General features: G+C 35.6%; 1 protein-coding gene across 2 annotated transcripts in view; it reads left to right on the plus strand.

The window, feature by feature from the left end:
* The window catches only part of HCFC2 (host cell factor C2), a 42,177-nt gene extending 22,144 nt beyond the window's left edge, over positions 1 to 20,033 (plus strand). Inside the window, 8 exon segments of one of the 2 annotated variants that reach the window (NM_001261732.1) lie at positions 321 to 488; positions 1,428 to 1,480; positions 6,835 to 7,012; positions 8,812 to 9,015; positions 9,812 to 9,885; positions 11,778 to 11,915; positions 15,472 to 15,657; positions 16,456 to 20,033. In NM_001261732.1, coding sequence (NP_001248661.1) covers positions 321 to 488; positions 1,428 to 1,480; positions 6,835 to 7,012; positions 8,812 to 9,015; positions 9,812 to 9,885; positions 11,778 to 11,915; positions 15,472 to 15,657; positions 16,456 to 16,770 — 1,316 coding nt within the window. In that variant the 3' untranslated portion in view covers positions 16,771 to 20,033. 2 annotated transcript variants of the gene reach the window in all.
* Positions 20,034 to 22,541: the final 2,508 nt, after the last annotated feature.

Here is a 22,541-nt window from a genome sequence, read left to right on the forward strand (position 1 = left end):
TCCCAGCTTCCCCCAGAAAAAACCCTTCTAGGATTAAACACATTTCCGAATCTGATGACTCAAATAGTTCGGTAGTTTTGTACTGGATTGTTTTGTTTATAGATATATTTGTCCAAGAAAATAAATAAATAAACAGAATAAGAACCCCAAACTATTTTTATTTGACCTACTATAGCTGCGTTTATCTGAGTAAACTTTCCCTGTCTTGGTAAGCAGATGTTCATTGCTGATGTTTTCAAAGCTCCAGTCCAAACAAACTATATCAGCAAACCATTTATACACTGGAAACTTAAATGTATAATATCTTTATTATTCTATAGAGAAACCACCAGCACCATCTCAAGTACAGCTGATCAAAGCCACCACCAACTCCTTTCATGTCAAGTGGGATGAAGTGTCTACAGTTGAGGGCTATCTTTTGCAGTTGAGTACGGACTTGCCATACCAAGCTGCATCATCAGATTCTTCAGCAGCACCAAATATGCAAGGTAACATAATTTTCATGCTTAAAGTATGTGTGCTCACATGCTTTTAAAAATATATACTGCAGGCGAGGCATGGTAGCTCACGCCTGTAATCGCAGCATTTTGGGAGGCTGAGGCAGGTGGATCACCTGAGGTCAGGAGTTTTAGACCAGTCTGGTAAACATGGTAAAACCCCATCTCTACTAAAAATACAAAAATTAGCTGGGTATGGTGGTACATACCTGTAATCCCAGCTACTCAGGAGGCTGAAGCAAAAGAATCACTTGAACCCAGGAGGTGAAGGTTGCGGTGAGCTGAGATCATGCCACTGCACTCCAGCCTGGGCAACAGGCGAGACTCTGTCTTAAAAAAAAAAAAAAAATACACACACACACACATGCACGCACACATATACTGCAGTACATATATGTGTGTGTGTCGGGGGGGGTGTTTGGGTGTATACATATATATATATATATATGTAGAATATCTGCATAAAAGTCTGTGATTAGGTTTGGTTTAATAAAATTTTATGGCATTAGGTCCATGCCTGATAATACATTGTATTTCAGTTCTGAAACTTGGCTGTCTTACCATTATGATGTAGTAGAATACATAGAAACGTAGGATAGATTGTGTTTTCTGCAGTTCATTTTTATGTACTTTCCTAATTTGACATATTACTTGACTTCAGCAGATTGGCTTTAATTTGCTTTCATAAATATCTCAGCTTTTTCAAAAGTATTTTTAACTAAATAGGCCTTGGAAGTAAAAGCAAACACAAATTTTGCACATTTTTCCAGAGAGAATTTCAGTCAACTTAAGCAAACTATTAAGAAAACATATAACCTTTGGTAAAGATACTACTTTTTAAACTTTAATATGTAACTTTAAAAATATTTAATTATATTTTATTGAAGCTAATTAAGAGCATATCAGTCTGAACCTTTCTCATTCCTATAGGAGTCAGGATGGACCCTCACAGACAAGGCAGTAATAACATCGTTCCTAACAGTGTAAGTAAAAAAGTGTATGAAGGTAATTGGATGTTTATGTTTATGGTTATAGTTTCAATTTTTATTCAGATTTTTAGCATACTACTACTCTAGAAGAGGGGTCCTTAATCCTGCCTGCACTTGAGAGTTAACTCTGAGCTAAACAAGCAAACAAACAAACACACACAGATTCCCAAGCTCTTCCTCAAATCTAGTGAAGCAGAATCTTTAGGAAAATGCCCAGGCAGCTCTGTTTTTAAAGAAAGCTTCACAGATCACTCTGACTGAAGCCTGAATTGAAAACCCCAGGCCAAGAGAAGCGTAGCTGCATTACACAGAGCATCAGACTAATTCAATGTAATATGTACTTACGTGTCTATATTTTGCCATTTCTAAATGTCACACAGACATCTAAAGATGTACTTTAAAAATATGTATAAAATATTTTCTTTACTATGTATTTTGTTTACTGAAAAATATCAGTTACTAAATTGAACACTTGTGAGGTTATTTCTTGTTTATGAAGTACATCACAGTAGGTCTTGGTAGAGAGTAATGAATATGCTTACTAAGATTATTTTTATTTGGTAAACTGCCATCTACCTCAGTAGACTTTTTTCAAAGAAAATGATGTAGGTATTGACTAATATGTTCTGAGTATGACTGAAGACCAGTAAAGGCATAGGTCCGGAAGTATATCATGTCATACTTATAGTATGTCAGGAAGGTGTTATTACAAGTAAAGCTCATACAGTTTGTAAGTAGCCTGTCATATTAGACATAATATTTCTGTTATATGTAGTCATATGTTATATGTTGATTATATACTATGTATGTGTATATATATGTGTGTGTGTGTGTCACAGATTTAGATGATACTGTAAAGTTTATGATGAAGAGCAGTAGTTTCCTACCCTGTACCTACCTGCTCTTGATTTCTGTTCCCTAGAAGCAACTACTTTAAACTATTGTAGCTTTCTTTTAGTATCTAACTATGTGCAGTTGTCCTGTATCTGCAGGGCATTGGTTTCAGGACCCACCCCCCCACAGTCCCCTCGATATTCAAGTCTTGTAGTTGGCCCTGTGGAACGTGCAAATGCAAAAATTCGGCCCTCTGTATCCACAATTTTTGCATCCTGCGAATACTGTATTTTCCATACGTGTTTGGTTGAGGACGTGGAACCCACAGATATGGAGCACCAATTGTATTTCTTAAAAATAATCCACGGCCAGGCGCGGTGGCTCACACCTGTAATCCCAGCACTTTGGGAGGCCGAGGTGGGCAGATCACGAGGTCAGGAGATTGAGACCATCCTGACTAACATGGTGAAACCCCGTCTTTACTAAAAAAAAATACAAAAAATTAGCCAGGCACGGTGGCGGGCACCTCTAGTCCCAGCTACTTGGGGGACTGAGGCAGGAGAATGGCGTGAACCCAGGAGGCGGAGCTTGCAGTGAACCGAGGTTGCGCCACTGCACTCCAGCCTGGGTGACAGAGCAAGATCCTGTCTCAAAAAACAAATAAATAAATAATAATCCACATAGAAATGGACCCTCACAGTTCAAACTCATGTTGTTGAAGGTTCTACTTTTAGATCAATTGTCGTCAGTAATGAAAGATGACAATTTTAATGATCTCTTACAATTCTGCCTCATCCCCTCCTTTCCTGTTCCCACATCCTTCACATATTTTTAGTAGAATTATGGCTTGATGTTTACACTATGATGGTGAAACAGTTGCAGGTGAGCCATGTAGTGTGCTATGAGAATTACTCCTTTTTCATGCAAATTTGTTTTTCCTGGCATTAACTGCCTCACTTTTTCACTTGCTTAGTTTTCTTCTTCTCTATCATTAATTCATAATCAAATTTTCCAAAAAGTTATAAAACTTAAGATATTTGGACATAAAGGTAGTTTCTTTTTTCCACCCTTGGAACAATTCCTCCTGGAGCCCCCTGTCCTCAGGTACTGGTTCTTCTCTAGGCCTGCTGCACAGCTCTCACCTTAGAACTACCTTCTCTGTTTCATAATAGGAATTTATCTCTTTCCTGTGTTACAGCCCATATTTCTTGACCTTATTTCTTCCTCTTTCTTTGTATTTTCCTTTATTTTGTTGCAACCCCCTGAGAAGTGGGCTTATGAAAGGTAAACTTTTTGAGATCTTGCATATCTGAAAATGTCTTTAGCGTATTTAACTGATAGTTTGGCTGGCTTATAGAATCCTATATCGGAAGTTTTTCCCTCAAAAATTTGTAGGAATTTTTGTAGCGTCTTTTAGCATTCAGTGTTGCTATTGAAAAGTGTGATGCCATTTGGATTCCTGATCCTTTATATATGACTAATTTTTTATCTTTTTATCCCCAGTATTCTGAAATTTCAACAGTGATGTGCCTTAGAGTGTATGTCTTCATTTGGTGTGCCTCACCCAGTGGACCCCATTGTTCTGGAAACTCATGACCTTCATTACTGATGATTTCTTCCCTCAATTTCTTTTCTTTTTTTTTTTTTAATAAACTAGTCCTCTGATTTTGCTTTTTATCTTCTGTTTTCTCTGTCTATTCCAATGTTTACATTTTAAATATATCCAACCACATTTTTAATTTCTAAAAGCCTCATTTTCTTTATTTCTGCTATAGTACCCTATTCTTGTTTCATAAATATAATATCTTTCCTTCTCTCCTGAAGAATTATACTTTAAAACATTTTGGAGTTTTAGTCTGCTCTTTGTTATGTTTCCTTTTTTCAAGCTCCTTTTTATTTTTTAATGTGTTTTAATCTTGGACTTCTACATTAGAGGTTGTCATCAAGTGTCTGCTGATGCTTGGCTGTCCCTTTATGTTTAAAGTGAGGCTTTAAGAAAACCTGGAAGGCCTATGCATGTGGATGTGGCTTGTTGCTTAGTAAACCTCAACAAGAGTAAGTGGGCGGGGACCTACAAATGTCAATATCTGTGGGTCTTTTTTCTTAGACCAGTTAGTTTCCCCTAAGAATTCTCCAACCTCTTGCTTAAGGGTTATGAGCCTGGCTGTCAGAATCTGGGAGCTTAGTAAGGGGATTGGAGGGAAGGTATATTTCTGTTCAGCATTTAGACTTTCATTTAATTCCAATTTTCAGTATGGCGCCTCTCCCCATACTTGTATCATCCTCATACTTGTATCATTTGTGGGATACTGTAGCGTAGTCTAGAGACTCACATTTCAACCTTTCTACCTATTTTCCATCTTCAGCTAGAATGAAGGAGAGGAATTTCTCTGCCTTGGTATTCTGGGAGAGCAGAACTAGGGCTACAACACTTCTTAAACAGACTTCTGTGTGACAAGCTTCCAGCGTTTTCTTGTACTCTGCACCTCTGCCACCACTGACTGCCCTGGGCCCTGGGGCACAAACAGGCCACATCTTAGTGACTTTTCACTTAGGAGAAGGCTCTTAGCTCCAGCTGTTCTGTTTTACATCTTATCTACTATTCTCTCTTCTGCCATTCTCTTTTTTTCTTAAAAGGTTATAGCTTCATACTTTAAAAAATTCCTTTTTTGTCATTTGAATTGGGTTTTGGAGAAATCTCCTGAAGCAAATGTGTTTAATCTATCATGTTTAATGAAAATTCTCAGGATTTATTTATACTTATTTTATAAAATTTCAGTTAGACTGAATGTCTGATTTTAAGCAAAAAGCACATTCCAGATGTAAGAATTTTGAAATGAAATAAAACAAATTCAAATTCTAGCTGTTACTTACTGGCTACCTGACTATAGGTTTGTAACTTAAGTTCTGTATCATTTTCTTCATCTATAATAGGGGTCAAGTTATCTTACTAATAGGATTCTTGTGAAGATTAAGTAAGATCCAGAGTGTATGGATATATATAGTACACTGTCTGCCATAATGCCTGGCATAGTTGTGGCTATCATCATCATCATCACTTATAAACAGTAGTACCACCAATTAAGGGCAAGCACAGGGCATATTATAGACAAGTATCCTCAGAGCCATGAGAAATTATGAGCTGACAATAAAAATAGAGACAGAAAAGTAACAAAAAACAGGTAATTAGAAAGAACAACATTAGGGTATTTGAATGAAGCCAGGTCACTTTTATGGTTAGGTAGACCTGTAGGTATAATAACTGATATACACATTGATGACTTGAATTATCAAAACATTGTAAACGTAGCAGCTGAGTTCTATGGCTCACACCTGTAATCCCAACATTTTGGGAGGCCAAGGTGGTAGATCCTTCAGCTCAGGAGTTCAAGAACAGCCTTGACAACATGGCAAAACCCCATCTCTACAAAATATAGAAAAATTAGCTGGGTATGCTGGTGTGTGCCTGTAGCCCCAGCTACTTGGGAGACTGAGGCAGGAGGATTGCTTGGCAGGTGGTGGCTGCCGTGAACTGTGGTCGTGCCAGTGCAGTCCAGCCTGGTCAACAGAGCAAGATCCTGTCTCAAAAAAATAAAAAATAAAAATAATTTTTTAGGCCAGGTACGGTAGCTCACTCCTGTAATCCCAGCACTTTGGGAGGCTGAGGTGGGTGGACCTCCTGAGGTCAGAAGTTCAAGACCAGCCTTTGCCAATATGATGAAACCCCGTCTCTACTAAAAATACAAAAAATTAGCCAGGCATGGTGGTGGGTGCCTATAATCTCAGCTACTCGGGAGGCTGAGGCAGGAGAATCACTTGAACCTGGGAGGTGGAGGTTGCAGTGAGCTGAGATCGTACCATTGTACTCCAGCCTGGGCCACAAGAGCAGAACTCCATCTCAAAAATAATAATAATAATAGTAATAATTTTTTTTAAAAGTTTGAATGTATTTATTATAGTGTGTTTAAGAAGGTTAAGAAAAATGTAATTAGGGAAATTCTTATCCAAAATACCTCATGCTATAGGATAATTATATGTATATGTATGAAATCTTTATATGGAAAACTCAGTCATATAGAATAGTTTATTTGCTTGAAGATTCCATATAGCTGAGATTTTACTTTTGGAGTTACCATATTTTTAGGATACATGTCTGCCCTTTAAGAAAATTTGACCAGACCCAGTAGCTTTGTTCTCTCCTGTGTTATGTATGTATTTGCTTGTGATACTAGCTACCACTTATTAAAATGTAGATTTTTTTTCCTCAAAATATACTCTCCCTTTCCTCTTCAAAACGGATCTTTTGAGCGTGGAGATTAAGTGAAAAGAAACTGTTTTCTTAGAAACTATTATAAAATTGAATAAAAATCCTGTATAAATTAATAATGTAATTTTTAGGTGTTTTATATTCTGATAAAAAGTATTTAAATTGTAAATTATTTTGCTTGTTTTTTACATGTATTTTTATTTCATTGAATATTGCTTACTACAGTAATCTGTTGTATTTCTTGTAGATCAATGATACAATAAACAGCACAAAAACTGAACAGCCAGCCACAAAAGAAACTTCAATGAAAAACAAACCAGACTTTAAAGCACTGACGGATTCTAATGCCATTTTATATCCATCTTTGGCATCGAATGCTTCTAATCATAATAGTCATGTGGTGGATATGCTAAGGAAAAATGAAGGTAAATGGATGACATTTTAAACTAAAGCTTTTTATAAAATTGGTAGGGAATTTAATAGTCATTGAAAAAGTAAATGTTGTACAGTTTTGATCCATTTTCCTAATAGCAAAAAACTGCCATATTCAACCTGGTTAGAATGATGTTAAAATACTAAGTAAGCACTTACCAATAGTAATGATTGATTATGAACTATGGAATTTAAATGAGGCAAATTTTTTTTTTTAAAGAATAGCCTCTCCATCAGGAAGAACTATAGTAGAAAATGATTAGGAGACTTGTTAGGGATTCTTTTAGGACTCCAGGAGATGCATAGAGACTAAAGCAGTGGCTGACTCCAGGAGATACATAGAGACTAAAGCAGTGGCTGAAATGGAGAGGAGAGAATTCATCATTTAAGAGACTTTTAGAAGGTTTCATCTATTAGACTTGATAGCTGGCTGTATATGAGAAATAAAAATGAGTTGAATATGACTCCCAGTTTTTTGGGTTGGATATGAGAGTAGGTAATGATAGTCTTCATCAAAATAGGAAATATAGGAGCAAGAACGGATTTTGGAAAAGAGAGGTTCAACTTGGAACTCTGTTTTTGAGGCACTTCGGGAATATACTGGTAAAGATTTCTGATGGGCAGTTGGATACTTAGGCCTGGAGTCTAGAAGGCAGTAGTAGGCTAGAAACATAAATTTAGAAATTAAGAGTATTTAAATGTAATCTCCAAAAGAGCAAGGATCTTGTTGACTTGTTCACTGCTAGATTCCTAGCACCTGGTGCAGTGCCCGGGAGATATGTATGAATTTGGGAATGGTATTTAACGCACAGAAAAATATGTAAGGGCGACAAGAAGAAGGCTTAAGTTTGTGAGGCATGATCTATGTCTGCCTTATTTCACCATTATAAAAACAAATACAATATCTCATACATGGTAGACTTCACTGTTGTGGAATGAATGAATATACGTCCTAGGGGAAAAAAAAAAAAACCAGCTTCAAAAAGGAGTATGTGGTCAGCATTGTTTACAGTGCAGAAAAGTCAAGTAAATGAAAATTGAAAAATACCCCCTAGAAATCATTGATGTTTGCCAGAATTATTTTATTAGAGTAGTGTGCTAGAAATCAAATTTTGGGGAGATCAAGGAAGTATAAACTGCTCTAAAGGGAATTAGTAAAGGGAGAGGGTAATTGGTGGGAATTGTTGGGTAAATGAAGAGGTGTGTCGTTTGCTTCAGGAACTTGATGATGTTTATGGGACAAGGACCAAAAACTACTGACAAAGAATCTGAAAACCCTGAAGAGAGAGGAATGATTGATGAGGGTCCCAACATATAGGGGAAGGAATGGGACCAAGAATACAGGAAGATATATTCAGATTTTTTAGGAGAGAGGTCAGCAAATCTTCTGCAATGGAAGATAGGGAGGATGAGTACAATTATTAGTACAATTCCAGTTTGCAGCCAGAGAAGGCAAAAAAATGAGATAATTCATGCCTAATGACCTCTAATATTTTTTTCCTGAAATGAAGGGCAGAGCCATTTGATCTATGATTTAGTGAAAAGTCAAGAACAATGGCTCAGTGTTTAGAATGAACGAGGAAGGTAAAAAGTTGGATATCCATTATGGATATAATGCACTTTATTTTTCTAAACATTTTATGCCTAATGGTTAATTCATACTAATACCATTTGTGGTGCTCATGTATGATTTTAAAACTGAAAGTACCAAGAATCATATGACAAGAACTATAAGACATAACAATTATCTGCAGATGTTATATTAATAATTACCTTTTCCCTTTTATTTTAGGTCCTCACACTTCAGCAAATGTAGGTGTTCTAAGTAGTTGCCTGGATGTAAGAACAGTAATTCCTGAAACTTCTGTATCCAGTACTGTTTCCAGCACACAAACTATGGTAACCCAGCAGACCATTAAAACTGAATCATCCAGTACAAATGGGGCAGTTGTTAAAGATGAAACTTCACTAACAACATTCAGTACCAAATCTGAAGGTTTGAAATGTGTTTCACATACTGTATTTTGAACCATTTATGTATGTAAATTCATCAAACTTACTTGTCTTAGATGGGAATTGCATTTCATCTTGGAATTTTGTTATTAGTCATTTCAACTTAATTTCTGTGAGCAAGAGTTTTCATTTGACCTAAATTTAACTTTTAGAATCTTTAAGAATTCTCTTTAGTTTTTGTTTTCTTTCAATCATGACTTTATGGATTTTGACCATATATTTACCTTTATCAACTTTCATCTTTCCAGAATGTAATGTAAACAGATAAAGCATTTCAGTTAAAATTATTTTATAAAATATTCTCTGCATAAAATATTTAGATTAGCACACATCACTGAAATACAATCAGAATGTGTCTTTCCTACTGTGAATAAATTTAGCAAACTGCTTTTTAGACAAGATTGGTTCTAGACTGTGTATTAACAATTCTTCCAACTTGCTTGATTTCTAATTTGATAAATTCTTATTCTTTTGGAATAGGAATTGTATTGCATCTTTAGTAAACATTCTCTGAAGTTCTAGCTAGTCATCAAACCCTTAAAAAATGAAGTTTATGAATTGTTTTGAGTTAAAGGGTCAATATTACTACTTATTGTCAATAATAGTACAATACCCTCTGGCTGTTTTTTTATTATGATAAAATACACATAACATAAAATTTGCTGTCTTAGCCATTTTTAAGTTTATAGTTAGTGGCATTAAATATATATTTAAAAATTATATTTTAATGTATCTGGTAAGTTATGTAAATCTTATCTGATAAATTGTTTAATTTTTAGTTGATGAAACATATGCACTGCCTGCAACAAAGATCAGCCGTGTAGAGACACATGCTACAGCAATGCCGTTTTCTGTAAGTACATGACCTGGTGATGATGCATGTTTACACATGATTATGTACTTTTAAATGCTGAGCAACTTCTAAATAATTTCATAAAAAGATTCTCAGGTCTCAGTAACGAATTGACATACATTTAGAAATAAATGATTGAATAGGAAAATGTTCACAGTATAACGTTTAGTGAAAAAGCTGGATAAAAAATAACGTGTTGTGTTCTCAATTTTGTTAAAAAATACATGCAATTCATACATTTATACTCTCACATGTACCCACACATAACCACTCTAAAATCCAGGTGGGGGGCCACAGATACTTTTTACTTTCTTCTTTATGCTTTTTATATTTTTCTATAATGAAATGTTATTTTTATAATCAGAAATGTGTGTATGTATATATACATACATATATGTGTATATATGTGTAAATTACATTAATGGTTAAAAGATAGGATGTGTTATGGAACATAAAACTTGAATGGCTGTATTGCTAGCTACTTAATAGGAGCACAACAGAATATTGCAATAGTGGATTGACATAAATGTAGGGTAGCCCAATAATCTCTGATATTTGGTTGTTTTACATAGGCCAAATTTGGTATGCATGGCACCAAACTTAAAATGCCAGGAAAGTGCCTTACAAATATACCAAGATTGTCTTACTTAGATAAATATAAGGATAAAACATACATATATATACTTTTGAGGGTTTTTTTTTTTGTTATTAGTCATTTCAACTTAATTTCTGTGAGCAAGAGTTTTCATTTGACCTAAATTTAACTTTTAGAATCTTTAAGAATTCTCTTTAGTTTTTGTTTTCTTTCAATCGTGACTTTATGGATTTTGACCATATATTTACCTTTATCAGCTTTCATCTTTCCAGAATGTTAAGTCCTGGTGTTTTTAGACTTATCTCAGGGAAGGATCACTAAAATGAATTTTTTTTCTCTTGAGTCTATTTTGCCATGCATCAGCCAGAATTGTATTTGTTATTTGAGTTGGAGCCAGTTGTTTTATAAAAGTTGTTGAAAAGAGTTTTTACAACAAGTTTAAAGCTATTACTCTTTTTTTAACTTTAAAGACTCTTCTAGTTAGCTCACTTTGTCATGTGTGATAGCCTAAATATTAAAAAAATGTGAATTATAAGCATGTACCTCTGCTGTTATATATTTAAGACAGAAATAAATAACTGAAGTGCACATTTGTTTTGAGCTTCTGGAAACAGTGTCTCATTTATAAGAAGATGGCTTTAAAAGGTTAGTTCCAGGGATAAGTATAATTCACTTACCACTAAAAGTAGCTTAAGGTAGAGGAAGTTTATTTGTTTTAAAACAGGATAAAAAATGTAAAACTGTTTAATCTACTCCTCTTTAGTATATACTAAAGTATATTCAAATTGCATTTTAGTTTTGAACATTTTTTCTCCTTTTAGGTTTGGAGAATCACAGGTATTTTAAGTGCAAAGATCACTGAATTTTTGCTAGTTGTTTTTGGATCTAGAAATGAGCCAGCTTGGAATGAATTTTTCTTTATTTGCTCCTTTTGGAGCAAGTTGTAATGTTAACGCTAAAGGAATTACATTTTCTGAGAGAGTCTCTGAAATGACAATGTTCTATAAAATAGCTGGCATTTTAACATATCACTGATTGGAAAGCATGCTAACTCCAGCTAGGTTGATAGTACAGAGCTACTGACTTGGAGAATGCCTGTCACTCCTGTGTTTGAATTGGCATCCCTGTTTCACTGTCAGTTGACCTAATCTGTTAAGACTTTATTTACATATGAGTTGTTAATGTTGTGGTGTTTATCCAAATACCTACTTGTAGATCACTGCATGGACTTATTAAATCTTGAAATTTTTCATATATTCAATAAGAGTCTTCATAAATTTTTTTTCTCTGAAATTAGAAAGAGACTCCTTCAAATCCAGTGGCCACAATGAAAGCAGGAGAACGACAATGGTGCGATGTGGGAATTTTTAAAAATAATACAGCTTTGGTGAGCCAGTTTTATTTGCTGCCAAAAGGGAAGCAAAGCATCTCAAAGGTAGTTATTGATGTATTTTCTACATTGTAAATTATAAGCCTCAAGGATGAGATTTTTCTTTACCAATAACTAAGAAAGGGAAAGAAAAAAATAATTAAGAATGAGATTTCTTTTTTAGAACCCTGATTCAGGTCACTTGAATGAGTAAAATTGGGATCCATCCACAATCTGTATAATTGTGAATTCTGTATACCAAATGTATTAGGCCATTCTCGCATTGCTATAAAGAAATACCTGAGACTGGCCAGGTGCAGTGGCTCACGCCTGTAATCCCAGCACTTTGGGAGGCCAGGGTGGGCGGATCACAAGGTCAGGAGATCGAGACCATTCTGGCTAACACGGTGAAACCCTATCTCTACTAAAAGTACAAAAAATTAGCCGGGTGTGGTGGCAAACACCTGTAGTCCAAGCTACTCAGGAGGCTGAGGCAGGAGAATGGCATGAACCCGGGAGGTGGAGCTTGCAGTGAGCCAAGATGGCGCCACTGCACTCCAGCCTGGATGACAGTGCAAGACTCCGTCTCAAAAAAAAAAAAAAGAAAAGAAATACCTGAGACTGTATAATTTATAAAGAGGTTTAAATGGCTCAAGGTTCCACAGGCTATACAGGAAGCATGATGCTGGCATCTGCTCAGCTTCTGGAGAGGCCTCAGAAAACTTCCAATCATGGCAGAAGATGAAGGAAAAGCAGGCATGTCTTACATGGCAGGAACAGGGGCAATGCGTGGGGTGGGGAGGTGCCACACACTTTTAAACAACCAGATCTCATGAGAACTCACTATACAATACTAAGGGGGGATGGTGCTAAACCATTCATGAGAACTCTGCCCTTACGATCCAATCACCTCCCATCAGGTCCTACCTCCAACACTAGGGATTACAATTCTACATGAGATTTGGTAGGAAAACAGATCCAAATCATATCACCAAGTTACACTGTATTCTTTGTTAAGGCCCTTTGTATGGACTACATCACAAGCATGTCATTTAAAAAATCTTTGAACCAGGTGTGGTGGAGCATGCCTGCAGTCCCAGCTACTCAGGAGGCTGAGTCAGGAGGATTGCTTGAGCCCAGGAGTTTGAGGCTGCAGTGCAGTGTGATTGCACCTGTGAATAGCCACTACATTCCAACCTGGGCAACATAGCAATACCTATCTCTAAATTTAAAAAAAAAAAAACTTATACAATCACTGAGGTGGAGAGTTTTTTGTTTGTTGTTTGTTTGTTTGAGACAGGGTCTTGCTCTGTCACCCAAGCTGGAGTGCAGTGGTGCGATCAGAGCTCACTGCAGTCTCAGTCTCCTGGGCTTAAGTTATCCTCACACCTTGGCTTCCTGAGTATCTAGGACTACAGGGACAAGCCACCATTACCAGCTAATTTTTGTAGAGACTGGGTTTCACCATGTTGCCCAGGTTGGTCTCCAACTCCTGGGCTCAAGTGATCCTTCCGCCCCAGCCTCCAAAAGTGCTGGGATTACAGCCATGAGCCACCACACCCAGCCAATGAGCTAGGTTTTGAGTCATAAATAATTTAGTCTGACTAGCACAGATAAGAGTTTTTTGAAATATCTCTAATTTTGTTAACCAGTGTGTCTAGAGAATGGAACTTTTTTTTCTATTGAAAAAAAATTTTTTATTTCTGATTTTACAATTAAAAAAAATCTAAAAGCCCTGATACGCTATTAAATACAATCTAATATTCCCTTGATGCTGAAACCCCTTAAAGAGGACCTCATATACATATATGAGATATTTGATATATATGTAAATTAGACATTTAACCTTCTAAGAATTATTACATAGATAACAGCTCCAAAGCACATTGAAAAAATTTATAAAGGCCAGGTGCAGTGACTCATGCCTGTAATCCCAGTACTTTGGAAGGCTAAGGTGAGAGGAGCTTGAGCCCAGGAGTTCCAGGCCAGCCTGGGCAACATGGCAAGATCCTGTCTTACAAAAAATAAAGAAATTTGCTGGGCAAGGTACACGCTTCTGCTCCCAACTACTTGGGAGGCTGAGGTGGGAGGATCACTTGAACCAGGAGGTCAAGGCTGCAGTGAGCCATGTTCAGGCCACTGCACTCCAGCCTGGATGACAGAGTGAGATGCTGTCTCCAAAAAATAAATAAATAAATAAATAAAAATTTAAAAATTACTAAATGGAGAATTTCTGAGAGAGAATTGCCAAGGAAATAGATGTTCATTTTGAATCTCCTGAAGATACGTACAAATGGGGAATATATCCTATATATTTATATGTATTTTAGTTGCTCTACTATTACTCCTCATATCCCTCTTTTTCATATAGAATTTTTCTAACTCTTGACAAAAATAGAAATTCTAGTTAATAATTAGTATTATGCCCAGTGAAATTTCTCACTGTAGTTGGATTTCATATATAAAGACGTGTCTGTGTCTAAGGGCCTAGTAGCTACCTGATTTTTCCTAAAAGAAAAAATAGCCTAAAATTTAGAGCTAGTAAACTTAGGGTTGAATCACTAGTTCCAGCATTCAGCAGTGTGAGCTTGGCAAGTCAACTTGTTTAATCTCTCCCAGACTCAGTTTCCTCATCTGTAAAGTAGAGATGACATGGCTCCCTTAAAGTAGGAGAGCACATTGGCACTCTCTGTCTAACTGGGAGAGTTAGGGAGCATATGTAAAAATTGTTTGAAAGTTGTAAATGTTATTATCTTCCTACCTAGAGTATATAATCTAATTATTTAACATTTATTTGGTGTCTGCTGAATTTTAATTTTTAAAAATGCTCTATAGGCCGGGCGTGGTGGCTCATGCCTGTAATCCCAGCACTTTAGGAGGCTGAGACGGGTGGATCACCTTTGCTCGGGAGTTCCAGATGGGTCGATCACCTTTGGTCAGGAATTCCTGGCCAGCATGGCAAAACCCTGTCTCTGCTAAAAAATACAAAAATTAGCTGGGGGTGGTGGCAGTCATTTGTAATCTCAGCTACTTGGGAGGCTGAGGCAGGAGAATCACTTGAATCTGGGAAGCGGACTGTTGCAGTGAGCTGAGATTGTGCCGCTGCACTCCAGCCTGGGAGACAGAGCGAGACTCCGTCTCAAAAAAAAAACAAAAAACACTCTGTACTACCTGCTAGTCCCTCCTTTTCTATCAAGCTTGCCTGCCTGTCTCTAAAGGGTATTGTTCCTGGGCAGACTATTATTTGACAGTATATCTTCTGAGATTTCTGCTTCAAGATAAGTTTACATGATGATGGGATAGTTGATACTTTGTTTATAGTGGTTGTCAGCTTTTTTTCTACCTTCACATTGTTCACATGAAGAATGCTCTTACATTTATCTGTATAATCAGTGATTCTCAGTTGGAAAGAGTGCTCGCCTCTGGATAAGGAGCAGATGTATGCTTCTCTATTGGAGGGTTGATTCCATGTGAGAGAGAGGGAGATAAATGTGAACCAGAACCTTAAAACATAATTTATGTTTTAAAAGTTTTTTTGTTTAATAAAAATTGAATTAATTTTTGAAACTTTAATAATATTAATTGTACCTTTTCTTTAACTTTTGCATATATTACATTTTAGGTAGGAAATGCAGATGTACCTGACTACAGCTTGCTTAAGAAACAAGATCTTGTTCCAGGCACAGGATACAGATTCAGGGTTGCTGCAATCAATGGTTGTGGGATAGGTCCTTTCAGCAAAATCAGTGAATTTAAAACTTGTATTCCTGGTTTTCCTGGAGCTCCTTCTGCAGTCAGAATTTCAAAGGTGAGACATCGGGTCAAGACTTGTTGATTTTAAATTATTTGAAATTTCATATGTGAAGTAAACTAGTTTAGAAATTCTTGTTACCATCTTATGAAATGAGAGATACCTAAAAGAATGGATTAAAAGTTTAAAAAATAATTTTAGCTAATCATTCATATTTTTTTAACTTTTATTTTAAATTCAGGGGCATATGTGCAGGTTTGTTCCAAAAGTAAATGAGTGTCATGGGGGTTTGTTATGCACATTATTTCATCACCCAGGTATTAAGCCTAGTATCCATTAGTTATTTTTCCTGATCCTCTCCCTCCTCCCACCCTCCACTCTCCGAAAGGCCCCAGTGTGTGTTGTCTGCCTCTACGTGTCCATGTGATTTCAAGCAAAATTACAGCATCCAAATCACAGAAAGGCAGGGAAATCTGGTATGCTTCTAAATTTGTTCTTGTTATTATGGAATGAAAACATTTGGCTGGAGAATTTTAATAGAGGACTCAAAACTGAATTATATTTTATCCTAATGTCCCATCCCTCCCTAGAGATTGTTTAGGAAATAAAAATCCCCGTTTTGGGACATTACAGGTAGACATTTAAACTTAGTTGTTTTTGGAAAGCAAGCGTGAATTAAACATTGTAGATTCAAATGAGGTAGGTTTTAAAAATCAACAAAAAAGATCTAACATCTAATGCAATTATTTTAGCAAAAATGAGCATTTTGTATTCTAAAGATAGACTCAACATAATGAGTGATAACAGAGGAAACTTAAGAACCTTTAACCTGTTTTTTTTCCCGCCCTCTTCAAGAATGTTGAAGGTATCCACCTTTCCTGGGAACCTCCAACTTCACCTTCTGGAAATATTTTGGAATATTCAGCCTACTTGGCTATCCGCACAGCACAGATACAAGATAATCCAAGTCAACTTGTGTTCATGAGGATTTATTGTGGTCTTAAGACATCATGTACAGTAACTGCTGGGCAACTTGCAAATGCACATATTGATTATACATCCAGGCCTGCCATTGTGTTCAGGATATCAGCAAAGAATGAAAAGGGATATGGACCAGCTACACAAGTTCGGTGGCTTCAAGGTAACAATAAGAAAGCACCTTTAAATTGAATTTTTTTTTACTGAAGCTATTGTGATTATGATTATTTATTAGTAACTGGTTATGAAGATTTGTCATTTAAAAGAGTATTCTCTGACTGTATTTCCAGCAGTTATGAACTTAAGTTTGTAAATTGTTCTTAAAATGTATTTGCTGAATTATAGATCCAAATAAAAGAAAAGAAGCAAAGACTCTCTGAAAATTAGTATATGAGTTCTTCCTTACAGATATAGCTCTTTTATAAAGAAAAACAGTGAAATTAAGATAAAAGCTAGAAAGCTTTATTACCCCAATATATTTTATAAGGGCTATGTAACCCAGTCATCCTAGAGTTATTGAGATAATTCTAGTAACTGGCTGTTGTATACTATGCTGTCTTATATAGTAAATGTTCTCTACTTTGTTAATGTCCTATCTTTGAGTACTCCCTCTATCTTTATTCTATATGAGCAGTGTTCCTCTAACAGCTGTCTTCTATTGGATAATATGTGTGATACTATAATAATTCTAGTAGTTGTTTGATTCCTTTCTTTGTTTACAGTTAGCACAGAGCTTAAGAAATTAAAAAAGAAAGAGGCAAGTTTAGAAACTGCTTTTGAACTTTTATTATTTTCCAAGAATCATGGTAAAATACAATAAGAACAATGAGTTTTCTTGATTCTTACCAGGCCAATATATTTGAATACATTTTTGGCCAAAGCACTTAACTTATCTGGCCCTCATTTTCCTCATAACAGATGAGAGAGTGAAAACCGTTTATCTTTTAGGTCCCTTTCAGCACTAAGGTTTTGTGTTTTTAGTAGAAGTGAAATATATCCCTGAACATTTTCATCTGTCTTAATGGCTCTAATTTTGCTTTTGCTAAAATTAAAATCTTCATAATTGAATTAAAAATTAAAGTATATGTCCTCCTACTGGAGAAAGAAACAAGCACCTTAACAGGACACAAGTTTTAAAATGGTGTTTTAAACATTTGTAAGATTTTTGTAAATGCTCTAAATGTTTTATTTTTGCATTGTTTTTACCTTGAAATTGTATAAACTTTTTTACTATGAAAATATAAGCATTAGACAGCTAACTCAGGTTCCATTACAACCTTAAAGATACAGATAGGTATTATAAACACTCTGCTACAGGTAACTTGTTTTAAACTTTTTAGGAATTTCATGGTTCCACTGTCTATTTAAACCTGGAATTAATATACAGAGCAATAATTGCAGAAAAGATATTTCAAACTAAGAGCTTCAATAACTGCAGGGGCACAGGTCTATCTTTTTTTATACCACATAACCTTATGCCAGTTTAGGTTGACTGAGTAGCTATGTCCTCAAATTTCATGTATAATACCCCCCAGCAAAGATGGATTTAATTGTGCAGAATTGATATATATGTGTGTTCCAGTTACTAATTTAAAGTGTATAGAATATTTTAATATATAATTTTTGTAAAGAACTGGGATTTTTATACTACAGTATTTGTAATTAATGTGTCTCACTAATTAAGTTTCTCTTGAAGAAAATATGCAAATTGTTAGACACATAATAAGTGGTTTCCAAACTCTAAAGATAAAATAAATGCACTACTATGGTGTTGTTAGAATACCTTTTTTGTGGCTGTATGAATCTTTACTCTTTAAATGTGTACTTTACAATGTTTACAAGGAGCTTCTCTGGTTTGTTATCCCAGCAATGCCCTTGGTGAGAGCTTCATTCTGCATTTGTTTAATTCATATGCTTTGCTTTTGGCATATGCTTGCTTTTTGCACTAGTAGAATTTTAACTTACCTCATTATTATGTTTGTAATCATTTGTCTAGCTTCTGTAATGTGTCTGATATAGGCTAAACAAATACTTAACCAAAGTTAAAATACATGATAAGCAATTTTGCACATATTAAATATTAGGGTTTGTTGTGTATATGTGTATACTTAATTATAAAAAGAAAATGAATGGAAAGTTTTACTAAAAGTATATGTTTGAAGCCCAATTATTTTAAAGATCTATTGCTTTAATAGAAAAAGTTTGGCTTTCAACGCTTTCTTTTCTGCATTAATTAACAACGTGCATCTTGAAGCACTTCTAATGACAAGGAATAAGTTGATTTTAAGCAAAGGATAGAATATTTGTTTGAGTGTGCACATTTATACCTGTTTAGTATTTGATTCAGTTTACTTTGCTTAAATGCCTCCACTCTTCTGGACCAGGAGGTGATTCTGAACCTGTGGTTCTAACATATGACTTATTTTTTAGAGGGAAGAGAAGTCTTTCTATACTGAGGGATTTGTTAAAATGATAAATGTTTTTGCCTTGATACTTAGCCCAGATTCTTTTTTTTTTTTTTTTTGGCATTTGTACATTAAGCACCAGTCATATTTATCTCTGTGATAAGGGATTGGTGACTAAAAAATGCCATTAAGAAATCTCTGTGGCTTTGACATTAGTAGTTAATAAGAGATCTTAGAGCTGTGTGCTGATGAATAGAATGAATTGGAGTAAATAGCAAAAGGAGTGCATTTAGCTTCTTATGATTTGCACATTTTCTAAGTGAAGATCCCTCTGTGTAGCAGTAGGGCTGTATCATGCAGACATTTTTCATAGGGTTTGCACTGAGTTAAATGACTTTCTTTACTCATCCCAGCTGGGTAAGCAATTCAGATGTAACAGCCTTTGTGCCAGTCCTCTTCTGTGTTCTGCAGCTCGGGCTCTCAGAAGTAGTACAAGTATTTTTGATGTTGCATGCTCTCAGAATTATGTTTTCTAAAATATCATATTGGCTTCATTTTAGTTTAATAAACTTCTTTGGCAACTTAATTAGACATAGGGTATATATAAACTCAATTTTATCTGCATTTTTTAAAAAATTGAAATAATCCGATTGCATGTATGAAGGACTCCTGCCTCATTACCCAATTACATAAATACAATTATCTATAGGAAGGCGAAATTGTTGATCTGTTATTTCAAAGACTTGTAGACTAGCAAAGATTCATTCTGATTAGAAATAAGGTCTATAGCTAAAGATATTTTTATTTTAAAAAATTACAGCCCTTGTAACATAAAAATCATTTGTAACATTGGATATGAAGAGCTTATTAGTATTTAAAATTATTGTAGTCATTTGATCATAAATGAAGTAGATTGCAAAATAGACTTGGTCTTTGACCCTTTAAGGTGTAATTGACTGACTGTTGTGTTTTCCAAGACTGATTTTAGGCAGTTTTATGTATCGTGTACCAATGATATGTAAAATAAAGCACCTTTTCTACTATAAACAATTACAGGTGTTATTTATTTTGAAGGATATGAAAGACAAGTTAGTGATGGCAGAGTGAATCTGTAGAAATGTTGATTTTATATTTAAAATAACATGTAAACATTAAACATACTAACATGTTTAATTAATATTTGATAATTAACATGTTTAATAATTGTTAAATATATATTTAAAAGGCTGCCTGTATTGTTTGAAATAATATAGGCAACCTTTAAATTAAGAATGGATTGTGTTTAAAAACTTGTTTTTAAGTTTTTAAGATGGCAATTGGGAGTCATTTTCTCATAGAAATGTAAATCCTATGTAAGTAACCCTTGTCATACCTGAACTAGTATGCTTGAAAGTAAAAAGGCAAATGACTCCAAGAAACAGTCTAAACTTGTTGTCACCTTTTTTTTTTGTCTTTCATTTACTCTAAAATATTTTTCTTTATTCTTTTCATCCTTTTAAATTCATAGCAGCCAGACTTCTGACCTGCTACTCCATTGAAATGGCTCTAGCAAAGTTCAAGGATAACTTCCCATTTCCCAAATCCAGGGAACTCTTTTATCATATTTAATCTTGTCATTTGAAGCTTTTGTCCACTGTCTCGGCACTTCCTCGTTTTTGTAGTGTCTATGATACCATGCTTTCTGTCCATCTTTACACACCTCCTCCTGTCTATGGTCCCCTTTTTTACTCCCACCTGGCCCCATTCATCTTTTTTCCTAGATTCAGGCCAAATTGCCAACCTGAAGAAGTCTTTCCTGACATACTCCACCACCAGCTAAATTTAACCCCTTCTTTTTGTTCTCCCACTGTCCTTTGTTAAATCTTATGTCATAGCAGTCTAAAAACCTAGTGCCCCTATTTGTTAGCATGTCCCTTTCCGTCTGCTAGATGGTAGGTCTTCGAGGCAGAGATTGGGTCTTTATACCCGTTCCATGTTGGCCGGCTAGTTAACTAGTACTTAAATATTTTAACAAGTGGGTAAAGAAAATTGTCACCTTTACACTTCTTCATATTCCCACTCCTCCTAAATAGAGGTCAAAAATGGGAGGGAAGCTTTGAAAGGGAAAGAGATTTTTTGCAGATTTGCCAAGTTCTGGAGGAAATACAAACTCTTTAGCTTTGTCTTCCCCTGCCCTGCTTTTAGGTTAAAAGAAGTTCTGGGTAAGAGATTTAGTATAGGAGGTCTTTGATTTGAAAAGGTCCTTCTACTAGATCAGGTTTGTTTTTTTTTTAAAAAAAAAAAAAAAAAAAAGGAAAGAAGAAAGATCATAGTCTTTGATGAGGTTATGGGCATTGCTGGATTATGATTTTTAACACTGGATGATCAAAATGAGCTAAAACTGTCAAAGTTAATCTCTGCCTGACACTAGAAATTACCTACCTATATAAGTTCAGGGAACTACTGAAGGACATGGATACCAGGATTGGAACTGCATTGGATTCTGTTACATATCAAGTCAGGTCACTGTTACCATCTCTAAGCTTGTAGGACAGAAGATTCTTACACTCAGGAAAATGAGATGACATTGACAAAACTCCCTTCTAAGTTTTCTAGTTATAGTTGTTAGTCCCTAGACTTATAGATTTCTGTGACTCCAGAAAAAAACTTACTTTGATCATTCCTGGAAAAACATGAACTACAAAATTCTGGGGGAAAATCAATAAATTCTGTAAACTAAATGAAGGGCTCATGTCTGTAATCCCAGGCCAAGGTGGGTGGATCACCTGAGGATTGACCAGCCTGGCCAATATGGTGAAACCCCGTCTCTACTAAAAATACAAAAATTAGCTTGGCGTGGTGGCGGGCGTCTATAATCCCAGCTACTTGGGAGGCTGAGGCAGGAGAATCACTTGAAGCTGGGAGGCAGAGGTTGCAGTGAGCCAAGATTTTGCCATTGTACTCCAGCCTGAGCAACAAGAGTGAAACTCCATCTCAAAAAAAAAAAAAAAAAGCCATAAAATCTGAGAACACCAGCCTCCTTGTTCAAAATAGATTTCTATATCTCATTAGTATCAATTTGCTTCTCTCCTGTTTTCTGCAGAACTAATTATCAAGAAAGTGTCCACTTGTGGGCCTATTAATCTCAGCAGAGGGGATCTGGAACTGAGCATGAGGTTCTTTTGTTTTATATATTTGGTATTTTGGATAAATTAGGTTGAGCAAAGGCCTGCTACTTACTCATCAAATTCACAATCTGGCCACCACTCCTGCTAGTACCTCACATTCAAAAAAGTTATGAGAATGCAAGGTTATAAAGCCTTTGGTCTTGGATAGAGAGAATGCTGGGAAGTCATAGAGATGAGGTTGTGAAGGTTACAGAAGTGTTCCTTATTTACTGATTTTGCTTGTTCAAAAGATATTTGAAGAGTGCCTAGAGATGTCAGGGTGTTTACATATAAAAGAGAAGAAAGTATGAATTGGTGGCATATCAGATATGGAAGATGTCATGGAGAAGGAAATGTCCTCCCCTCTCCCCACCGTTTTACCCACTTCCCCCTTCATGGTCTTCTTACCCCC

Source organism: Macaca mulatta, chromosome 11 (assembly GCF_049350105.2).
Source record: "Macaca mulatta isolate MMU2019108-1 chromosome 11, T2T-MMU8v2.0, whole genome shotgun sequence".
NCBI lineage: Eukaryota > Metazoa > Chordata > Mammalia > Primates > Cercopithecidae > Macaca > Macaca mulatta.